Below are 12168 nucleotides of genomic sequence, written 5' to 3'. Positions count from 1 at the left end.
GGGCCGCAATCAAACGCAAAAAACAGACAATGAATACACTGGACAATAATGCTTTAAAAACAAACAAACACAAAAAATACTGAATGCAGTTGGTTATAAAAGACGAGATACGAAAAAAAAGCAAGTGCAGGAATGTAATTTACTATGCTAATGTAGAATTCCCATGTGCTTCGGTCTGAATTCAGCTGTGATCGTATCTGCAGATCACAGTGAGCTGCTGCTGCTCAGGCTCTCTCTCTCTGTGATTGGTCAGAGGTTAATTGACACAGCTAATCACCCGATCAGTCCAGTCTCCATGGAAACCAGGAGTGGGGCTGATGTAGTCGGGCCATCACGCCAGGCTTAGCTGCCACCGCTTTTTGTGTGTGTGTGTGTGTGTGTGTGTGTGTGTTTACACCACAAACTGTACTGCAGAACAGTTCGTGCCTCAGTCTGTCACAGTGCAATGCATTTAAAGTGCGTTCTGCATTTTTTGAGCAGCTGCTTGTTGCTAACATGCTGCCTAATACACAATATATATAGTAGATATATTAATTTATAGTATTCTTTAGTGGTTCAAAGAAGTTTCTGATCCTTTCCTAAAGTAAAAGTAGCAACTCCATTATTGTCCTGTTTAATGCATTACAAGTATATTTAGGTGCATAAATACAAAGTATTATCAGGTAAATATACTCAAAGTCAGGTTGAGACGCTCGACTTCTTTGGATACTTTTAAAGTTGTTTTCAGTCAAATACTTCCAAAATGTCGACAGTGATGATTGATACAGTCTTGTGTTAACCTTTCAGTATAGCAGCCGTAGGAGATGTTATGTGAGATATTTCACTGGATACGTGAAACATTTGACCTGTTACTGTCACTAACTGATAAGTCAGGGGATCACCAAAGTCATCAGGCTTAATCCCCTGGGGGAGCGCAAATGTCTGCACAGAATTTCCTGGTTAGATATTTGAGTTTGGACCAAAGTAGCGGACCAACCTGAACAATCAACATCGCCGTCTCTGGAGTGCTTGATCATGTAGGCAGTTTATGTCCAACACAAACTCTCGCTTGTTGTACAGACAGACAGACAGACAGACAGACAGACAGACAGACAGACAAAACAGATGCAGCACTGCACCTCTCTCTCTCTCTCTCTCTCTCTCTCTCTCTCTCTCTCTCTCTGTCTCTCTGTTCATTTGTGTTGTTTGGTTTGTGCACTGCACCGTCACATCACACACCAGGTGTTTCTGTTTGTTAGGTTTGATAAAAGTGCTCTGCTGTAATAAAACACAGAGCTGCTGTCTGGCTCTGCTGCAAACACGCACCTCACCTGGCTGCTGTGTGTGTGTGTGTGTGTGTGTGTGTGTGTGTGTGTGTGTGTGTGCTTTGTTTGGACTCACAAACATTTGCCTGTGAGTGTTTGTGTTTGTATGTGTGTTGCAGACTCTTCAGGGCTGAAACTGGAACATTTTTAGGAAGTTGTAACATATGACTAACACCCATTTTTAAGATTGCAATTGTGTCCTCAGGTTGTTGGGTTGTTTTTTGATGTGAATTAAATTTACTACAATTAGTTTTTCTTTAATTGGCTGGGAACTGCTTTATAGACTAACCTGGGTGGTAGGTCGAAGTAAACAAGCTACTCACCTCTGCAAGAACATTAATATTGTATGTAAACTATTTCCTTCTTAAAGCACATTTATACAGCTTTTGCCCAGAAATGTGTACAGAAGATCCTATTTTATTTATCTCAATTTTAAAAGACGCTTAGATGTTTTTTCTCCTGCAAATCACCAAAACCAGCTTAACGAGCTGCCTCAACAGAAGGCATGATCCACAAATCTCTGCACCATGAAGTCACTTGCATTTTAATTCATCCACAAATTCTCTGGGCGGCTCTGTCCAAAACCACACGCTCTGCATATTTAACATCATGTTAAATACCACAAAGGAGGGTTTCACTTTTTCTGTTTCATGTATTTTCCAGATTTTATTAGGATTTCAATATGATAAAAGTACAAGAAATCATTGATTGACATTTGTTGGTTTGTTATCAGAGGGTCTATGAAGGTCAGACAAATTGCGCTATGATAATATTCTTTTCCTCAAAGCGTGCGTCACAACCAATTCCTACTCGACTAGTGGGGGCGAGTGCTTTCAGTTCAGCTGTGCTACAGCAGCAATGGCGGCTTCACTAGACTGTGCAACACATAAATCACCCAGCAGATTAGTCTGTACCATGAATAAAAAAAGAAAATACTTGCTTCTAATTGGTGGTGTCTATTAAAAATATTTTTCAGGCACCTATAGACATACAGTAGTTCTGGTTAAGCACTGTTCTCAATCAGTACTGACGTTATATTAAAATACTTTTATTTAGAAAATAATTGACTTTGATGGAGGAAACTCAGACTCGCTCAGTATTTCACTAACTAGTCACCCAAGCACATTATGTGATTGTTAAGTGAGCAGTTAGAGCAATAAGTAAAAAAAAGGTTGTCATCAATGCGAGGTGTTGTGATGGCTTTGATCCACAGGCGGTGCTGCAGCCTCCAGTCACCCGTTGAAGTGGAACAGTATCAGACTGTGTTCAGAGACAAAAATCACTCAGGTTTAGAGTGAATTTTTGCTGGGTGAACCTCTGTGCTCTACTGCTGTTCTACATGTCTGTGTGTGTGTGATGATGATATAAGTATTTGTATGTGTGTGTGTGTGTGTGTACATGCGTGTACATTGATGTGTGTGTCCATGTGTCTCAGCATAGGGGAGCTCTGCATCATATTGTATCAGACAGGCAGAGTGTTGGACTGAATACTAAACAGCAGGAAGCTCCTCTTCACACAGTGCCAACGGCGGAGCGGGGGGGGGGGGGGGGGGGGGGGGGGGGGGGGGGGGGGGGGGGGGGGGGGGGGGGGTTGGCTTCTGGGGCTTCAGCCCTGAATGTTTTCTCAAAAGCCCTGAATCTTTTAGGTTATTAAAAAAATTAAACTTTGTTTCATATCCCCTCAGCCTGTCTGACTCATAAATCAATGGAGCAATAGCTCTTTTAATGGGGAAATATCACCATCTCAGATATTGGTCCCTCCTATTGTCATGGGGTTATTGTCTTGTTGTGTGTCTGTTTCCGTCACTCGTGTCAACCTAAGGAGCAAGCTTGCTCCCTAGCTAGCAAGGAACAGACTATGTAAATAACAACGTTTTTTTCGGCGGAGGTAGATGTACACACATCAGGGCTTAGTCCAAACTTTAAAGCCATTTGAGATCGTAAAATGCCTAAAGATCCGTGCATCATCTGGGAAAAGCATGATAGTCTCTGTCTCATTTCAAAAGCATGATAGTCTCTGTTCATCCTGTAGAGCTCACATCCTATTTTGTATCTAATTGTTCTGCAACTGTCTTCATTGTTGTGAAACCACAACAAATGTTAAGGATTACTCATTTTCACTCCTGCCACCCTATTATTTGTAAGTTACATAACATAGGTAAGGTGGGGATTTGGCCTAAACAGCATTACTAATCTTGAAAACTATTTTTGTTATTTTATGCTGGAGCAGAGTTCACAGAGTGAATTTTTAGCTGGCAAATATGCAACATCTGAACCCATGCCATAATAATCTGGGCTGCTGTAATAGCAAATCAGGGATCCCCAACATTGCCAAGTAAATGTGGTCTTGAATATATAAATTGAATATTAGATGAATATATTTATTCAGCAAACACAGTGACAAACCTTCAAAAAACGACAAGGAGCATAGTGTTATTACAGTATCATTAATATCACACATACTATTGTACACTTTCATATATAGACCTGGACTGCATATCCACACATTCACAGTTGTACTTTTATAGTGACATCATACATTACCTCGCCCTGAAAACAAGTTTTAATCCTTTGATGAAATGAAGACTGGAATTTTTTTTTACCAATTTTCTAAAAATTTCCTCACTTTTCAAACATTTACTCATTTCCCCCCAGATTTCTTCACAATGTCCTCACTTTGCAAAAAGTTCTACCAAAACCTCAGCTGCCGTTGCTTTGCATCCTTGCAGTTGGGATCAATACATCTGGTCACAATTGTTGAATTCATCCAGAATTGACGCAGAATCTGAATATATAATGTGCGAAGTGTAAATTTTATCTTTTGCCCACCATTAGCAGCTCTGTGATTGGATATTTATTCAACATTAAAGATTAAAATACTAATTCAAATGTTCAAAAACTATTTTAAGAGATATAAAAATAATGAAAAACAGAGAAATAAATATTAGGGTAACATGGAAAATACTGAGTGTTTATGGTTCAGTAAAAGGCAGTGGAGAAGTTTTGAACCTTTCACAGTCGGGGCAGGTCTTATATGTTCTGAAAGTTTGTTCCAAGTCTGTTAATTAATCTCCCAATGTCTGACTGTAGTTGGTTTCAGCCCCGAGAGACAATAATAAAAATGAAATTACTGATGATTGTGATCCACTGTTCCTGTCTGCGCCTCTCAAAATTGAAGCACAGCCATCAGAACTTTCCTAAAATATTCCTCACTTTACAAGAAATGTCTTCACAGTTGAAAATTTCCTCAATTTCTATAAATTTCCTGACAAATCAAATCGTCCTCACGCTCAAGGTCTGCAACTGAAATTGGTCCTCACAGAGATAGTACAAGAATAGACACACACACATACACACAAACATGCAGAGGCAGAACAAGGGCACAGCCTTTGGAAACACACATTCATGAAGACACACTGGTGAGGCTGGTGCATCACGTGCACACAGGAACATCTACAAACACACACACACACACACACACACACACACACACACGTACATGCATGCACACAGTGCAGCACATACACCCATTAAGTGCACATCCCACTCAGTCTTATAGTTTCCAGGGTGGTGGATGATTTTTATTTCAGCTCTTCACAGCAGAGGGAGGGACGACATGTAGGGTGCGTTGGAGCATGCTCAGTGGAGTGGCATCCTCAGATGCACCCGGCCGCGCTATGCTGTGGCACCATAATGGGAGTAGGCTGAGAGTTCAGGCGAGTCTGTCCAGAATTTACATTTATATTAACGCTGCAACCCCCCCCCGAGCTGCACTGCAGCTGAGGAGAGAGAAGCACGCAGAGCTGCTGCGTTCACGTCTTCGTCATCGCACTGTTGTTTCAGTGTTGTCTCCCTTTTGTGTTGCTATCTGCTATCTCGTGTTTTGCTGTAAATTTTGTCAGCACAAAGTTTGAGTTTTTGTGTTATTTAAAATTTTGAATTTGTTGTATGGTTGTTGAGATGCACTGATGACGAGAAATGTTAAAAATCTCAAATGACTGCGAACTACAGAGTCCCTGTTTTAAGTGAGTGAAAGCAAGAGAGTGACTTCGGACACAGCCTTAGAAATTTTGTCGGTAATACCTATTAGGGTTCATCTGCAGAGTTCAGAACTAGGACAGCACTACTGTATTTCAAAAACAAACAAATATATATCCGATATGTTCCTACGCATAGAAGTCACAGGTGTCTCCTGGATAATTTAACAATACTAGAAGTTTATGTTATGGCCAATTTCATCTTTGTTTCTGTCAATGTGGCATGGCTTTTGATACTACAATAACAAGAGCCTCAGCTACTATTGCTTTGAAAAATCAGCCGCTCCTGACAACGAATTCAAGCTGTAGCTGCATCGTTGGGATCAAAACACCTCGACACAGATGTCAAATTCATCCAGAATCGACCCAGAATCTTGAATGATTTATCATGTTTCTACAAAGTTTAATTTTTAGCTCTTTCCCACCATTAGCAGCTCTGAGATTAGATGTTTCATAGGCAAGGTGCTCGTAGAGTGCTTTACATAATGTATTAAAAACATTACAACGGGAATACAGCAATAAAGATTAAAATGCAAATTAAAATGTGTAAAAACAGTTTAAAGAGAAATTAAAATAATAAAAACAGAGAAATAAATGTTAGGGTAACATCTAAGTGTTAGGTGGAAAATAGTGAGTGCTTATGGGACAATCAAAGGTAGTGGAGAACATGGTCCAAAGTCAACCCCCTCCACTTCACCACTCTATTAGTATTGTTCATTTTAAAACTTACATTTTTTGTTGGAGTGTTTGCAGCATTACAAAATCCTAAAATGAAATTCAGTCCACAGCCTGGCATGTTCAGATGAACAATTTTCCCAGCGTATGATTGAGTTGATTGCTGCCTAGTGAGACTATATCAAAAATGAAATTACTGATGATTGTGATCCACCCTCTACCACTATCAAAAGTACAGCACTGTGTACTAGTTTCAAATCTTGAGTTCACATCTGGTGTAGTAGGACGATGTCTTCAAGGGTGCAAATCTCATTACACCTTAAGATCAGCGTAACATTAACTAGCAAGCTGGCTGGTAAGCTAGCTACACTAGCTGGCTATCTACATCTAAATATGGATCTGGCTGGGGATAAGTTAGTTCACTTGAGGCAGTAAACACAGTCTGGTTATGTTTTTAAACCATTAGTTCTGTTGATGGGTAGACTTTGACTCTTTTCACAAAATGACTCACAAGGCATCTGTCACAGGACTAGCCTACGGTCCTAGCAGTCACCAGCCGCTAGACTCAATCTCTGAAGACGAAACTCACGTGCTATAGAGAATGAATCTGGGAAACGTAGTCCAATAGCAAGCTAAGGTATCAGGATGATTTAAGATGTTAACTTAATTTCCCAAAGTCCCACTTAGTTTAGTATATATGCAACGGTTAAGTCCTCTCCGAGGCTTGTCTTTGAAGCAACTCATCCTTTCAGGGGTAATATAAATGCTATAAAATACTTCTTTTGTCTGTGTTTTTGGCCTTGTCATGGGGTCATTTGCTGTCTATGCTGTAGGTTACTGAAATGTTTTCTGTAAAACATCTCCTTAGAAGCACCTAATAGACTGAATGAATAAAATGTTAGGCTGTAGGTTAAAAAATATTTTCAGCAGTGAATCTGTAAAACTTTTCCAGATAAACGCATAACTGACATGTCACATTTGAAAAATGTGTTGATTGTATTTGGCAGGAGTCAGTCAAGTGTCGAAACAGGAAGTGGGCAGGCCAGGGTTCATGGTCTTGACGTCCAGCCGAACTAAGAAGTTGCTGTGTTTTGTTTATTTGCAGATCATGACTCTGGATGGCGGCTTCTGAAATTCAGTTTGGTATAAAGACTCCTCAACTACATGACCAGTGCTACACCGAGCTCTGACCAGGTAGGGACACCGTCACAACCATAGACTGTATAAAATATGGACGCAGTGTCCTTGACGTCACCCATAGGAGACATTTTGGCAGGCGTCCATAATTATGCAGAACTTTAAGCCTAAAAGTAATTTAAACCGATGGTTTCTTAAACCGAGGAAATTAGCTACAGAGACCAGGCTGGAACTGAAGGCTGGAACTGCAGTTTTTGGCAGCTCCGTGTTGGCTTCATTTTTCAGCACCAGAGGTTGCCCTTTGGTCACAACCAGCTGGAGTTTTTGTCAGGATAAATAAATCACACTGTTTGTTTTGCAGAATTTCCATTCATTGTCGTGACATCAGAACATTAAGCTAAAAAACCTTTAATAAACTAGCAGAGAAATAAGACAAAAGCAACACCAACAACAGAGGGTCAAGTAAAAAAAAAAAAGATTGGTGTTAAGTGCGTGTAGCAGGAATCTGAGGCCCATTGCAGCAGCTGTTCATTCACCTCACAAACTACTTCTTACGTAGAGATAAGTTGATTTATTTATGTTATTTATTTTTATTTCACACTTGCTTTGGCAATCTAAATGTCTGTTCTCCATGCCAAGAAAGCCCCATTGAGTTATTATTAAATATTTACGCACAGTAAGTGCAGGTGCAACTGTTGTTTAGCTAAAGGAACCTGACAAAGATAACGTTAGCTTGCATATTTAGACAAAAGGTTGATACACCTGACCTGATGAAATACTACTTAATAATGATGGAAACAAAAATAACATATGACCAAATAACATTAGCTAGTTTAGCATAATTTGATATTTCCCACTCATTTCAAACTTCACAAAATCATACTTACTCTAAAACAAACTTATTTCTTAATATATGCTTTCATAAATAAATGTTATGCCTACACGTACAAAGGATTGGAAGTTAAGTTTAATCCCCTAAAGCAGTTCTTTTTGGCAGTTATGTAAATGTTTAAAACTGCAACATGATCTCTTTCTGCCGTTACAGTTTCTGAGTGTTGACTTGTGTTTTGCTCTTCAGATGGAGGTGAATGCAGTTAAAAAACGCCATCGCACACGATCCAAAGGAGTCAGAGGTATGAGTCTGTCTGTCTGCTCTCTGTCTTTTAATGTCACCAATCTTTAGTGGAAATGCCTGTTTCTTTTGCCTCTTTTTTATTAGGTAAGTGCCCGTGCTTTGAATGAATAACCTACTGTTTGTGTGATGATTCCTGTTCCCTGTAAACATGCGTAACTTGTGCTAACTGTGCACTTTTTTAACGCAGCCTCTGTGTTGACTGTGTTTACAATAATATTTATGATATTGATATATCACAATATGGGAACTAAATCACATATAAAATATTTAAAATGATTTCCTCAGTGTAAAACAAATACTCAAGTGAATAATTTAGTTTTTATTACAATATCATCATCGATTTGTGCAAACTTTGAGTGGTCCTTCCTCTTTGGGCGGCTGTAGTTCAGGGGGAAGAGCTGTTGTCCACTAATTAGAAAGTCCCGATATTGCTCCCCTGTGAATTTTTTAATTTCTGTTTCTGATGGCACAGCCACCTTAACCTGAATGAGGTGAATGTGCATGACGTAGTGTAAAAGCACTTTGAGTACAAGCACAGATCATTTACCATCTAAAGTCCCCACCCTTCTGCTAACTACAAATTTGGTTGATACTTTACTCTTATTAAACATAATAAAATTTTAACACATACAATATATGTGGTAATTATTGTTGGTTGGCTGCAGATTGTTGAAGTTATAACGTTGATATTTTTGTTCTGTCTCTGAAGCTGCCGTGGAAACAGTAACACAGGAGTTATTCAGGTAGGTAAACCTCTGCTGTATTGCACTTATTATTGCATTATGGAAGAACCTCATTTTCATTAATAGAAAATAATATTGAAAGACATACTAAGGAGTTACATATCTTATAAATTTAATCTTAATTTCCGATATGTGGGCACACCACAATGACGGGGAGGGCCGACACGCCTGATCTGAACCTGTGAGCTGATTGTCAAACCTCAGATTCAGAAGAAGCACTGTGTGTCCTGTCCTGCTTGTATAACAGTGAACCAGCTCTTGCAAGAGGAGTTTATCTATCCAGTATACATGTGCTTTTTGATCAAGTCACCCCTGGAATGAGTGGAAGAACTTGTCAAGAACATGGAAACCAGAGAGATCCAGCTTGTGTCACTGTGACTTTTATGAACAGGACATGTGACGAGTGTCCAGTTTGGATGGGGATTTACGCTGCACGTCTTGCAGAGTAAACTGCGTAAAATGGATAGTGAGATTAAAAAGTGGGTCGACGCGATACATTGACAGCAAGCTACACCAGATTTCTGAGCCAAATAGGGAGCAGATTTTGAATGCACAGAATTCTATAAATGGATGTTGTAATTCTGAGAAAATCATGATATTAGAGGGTTAGCAGTGTGTCATGTTAATATGTTACCCAGCTGTTCATTACATCAGCAATTATTTTCAATCTAATTCAACCAAGAATTCATTACATTTTGATGAGTTACTACATTTTGCATCATGACTGGGGAAACACCAGCAGCTGCTGACAGTAAATGCTGAATATCACAGCTACCTGTGTGTGTGTGTGTGTGTGTGTGTGTGTGTGTGTGTGTAGGGGGTAGTTTCTGCTTCACTTAATCTCATTTAGTAAAACTGACAAATATTGGTGTGTGCTGCAGATTATGGTTGAACCCTGTTTGATCCAGGTCAACGCTTTACTGTAAACAACATGTCCTGTCTGTGCTGTGTGAGCCCTGAGCTGAGGAGCAGAAAACTCAGCATGAGCATCACCCAGAATTTAAATCTGATGGGGGCTGGTGAGGTGATGTGCACCCAGGGCCAGACATGGACGTTGAAGCTTTGAAGTTAGCGGTTGTGATAGAGATTACTCAAACAGTAAATACATGAGCAATCGTTAAATATTTTTCATCAGTTTTATTTTCTCCATCACAGTCACTGACTAATCCGACTAATCTGCAAGGATAAAAATATACAAATTAATTTGTCATTGTGGTGTGGCAGATTTGGGGAAGAGACACGTGTGGCCGTGATATTTAAAGTCTTCCATGACTTAATGTTAATTGCTAAATAAACACATAACATCTGTCACCTCTGTGGGAATCAGCGCTGCAATTAAGCTGCATCACAGCTCTGAATTTTACCTTCAACTTCAGGTTGCCTATAAGTGGTTTTTGTCCTGCTAGCTGAGGGGAGCAAAGATGCTGATGTCGCAACACCAGAGCACAACGACTGACCAGAATTTAGTGAAATGCTGTTGATATTTATGCTCCTCTGAGGATGAATCCTAATATTTTTGGTGAGCCGCTGTCTTTTCCTCTAGTACCAAACAGTTTGCGAACATTTCCATAGAAATATTGTAATGGAGCTCATTCATGCTCTGCTGAGGATGGATAAAGACAAATCTTGATACAAATCCCAGAGTGCTGGATATATGTCTGGCTGCAGCTTGAGTGGAAGGAGATTAAGCACCACAATAACATCACAACCAAGTCAGCAGTAGTGGAGTAAATGAGTGGCTCCTTCCCAAAGTGGTACAGTCCTACTTTAGTCTGATGTCTCAGGAGGAGGGGGATTGAGATGGGCAGCACATCGTGTTGAAGATGAGAGAAAAAATAGAAGCAAAACAAAAAGGTGGTGCCAAGAAGATACTCATTAAAAAGGATTAAACAACACCAAAGCAGGATGCAGCCAGGTGCTCTGTTTCAGTCTAATCCAACAAAGGTTATAATGTTCAGTTGAAAGAGGTTTAGAGAGGTGTTGATTCAACTGTATGAGGTGCTGTTGAAATATATTGCATCATACTGACCAGTGTCCACCCCATTTAAATTCATAACAGAATCACCTCTCTGTATACCGTAAATCTTCAATTAATGGCAGAGTCCCAAACAGCCGCCTACCTCCTTTACTGGCCTGGTGTGGGAACACATTTTGACAAATAAACGCCTGCCTTAATTAAACGCCTGGTCTGTTTTTTATAGAAGTTCTTTGGATATATATAACCTCATAAACCCTGGGGGGTTGCCCGCTTTAGCCGCTTCTAAGCTTGTTAGATCGTTAATATAAATATTCATGTATAAACGTATGATCAGTGTGTCAGTATGGACATGATACTCATCGTTAGATCGGTTAGATTCTCCAAAATTCATCATTCAGTTCATTTAACAGAAACAACAAGCCCCAAAGTCTAATTCTTATAGATTTACCGGTGTGACCGACTCCCATTACCTTTGAAACGCTGCTTAAGTCCGAATGTGTCTGTTCCTTGATTATTAAATTCTTTTAGTCTGTAAGGGTCCACCGATCAAGATCAAGAATCAAAACAGCTTTTCATAAAAATGTATCCAAGTCTTGAATCCTGTCATGTAAAGTCCATCGCTCTCTTTCTGCCACACTTCTCTCATCCTGCACGCTGTTGTTGTTTTCATTACATTGCTGCCTTCAAAATAAAAGCGCATAAGCTGTCTGTCGGAGCTAGATCAAATTAATCATGTGTATTTGATATTATTGGATATTTTATATATTTTGAAATAAATAAACTGTTTCTTAGTGGCCTATTCCAGTTTTGGGCAAGAGGAATTAAAGGCCTGTCCCATATGGACGCCTGTCCCAAATAAAGGCAGGAACAATTCAGTGATTTTAGCAAATAAAAGCCCGGGCTATTAATCAAAGTTTTACGGCATATAACTTAAGGAAGGCCTATTATATTACCTGTATCACCCACAAGTATTAACTGCCCTCAAAGCTTCCAGCACCACCTTCTTTCTTATGTGTCTGGACATTTAGCATTTTGTGGGCTATATATCAGATTTATCACATCACATCTTTACTGTCCTGTCATTTTTCCACTTGTAAAAAGTCCCTCGGTTTTCCAGCATGGCTCCGCCCTTCTGTTTTAGCATCAATAGCTCAAGAAG

The 12168-nt window shown here is 39.6% G+C and overlaps 1 protein-coding gene across 1 annotated transcript in view; it reads left to right on the top strand.

Annotated features, from left to right (window-relative positions):
* Positions 1 to 7137: 7137 nt before the first annotated feature.
* Positions 7138 to 12168, top strand: part of myt1la (myelin transcription factor 1-like, a) — a 52399-nt gene continuing 47368 nt past the window's right edge. The window contains exons 1-3 of the mRNA XM_046061625.1: positions 7138 to 7210; positions 8232 to 8286; positions 8998 to 9031. Coding sequence (XP_045917581.1) covers positions 7181 to 7210; positions 8232 to 8286; positions 8998 to 9031 — 119 coding nt within the window. The 5' untranslated portion in view covers positions 7138 to 7180. The remainder of the gene's footprint in view (positions 7211 to 8231; positions 8287 to 8997; positions 9032 to 12168) is intronic.

This window comes from Micropterus dolomieu, linkage group LG10 (genome assembly GCF_021292245.1).
Source record: "Micropterus dolomieu isolate WLL.071019.BEF.003 ecotype Adirondacks linkage group LG10, ASM2129224v1, whole genome shotgun sequence".
Lineage (NCBI taxonomy): Eukaryota > Metazoa > Chordata > Actinopteri > Centrarchiformes > Centrarchidae > Micropterus > Micropterus dolomieu.
This window is presented reverse-complemented; position numbering and strand designations above follow the sequence as displayed.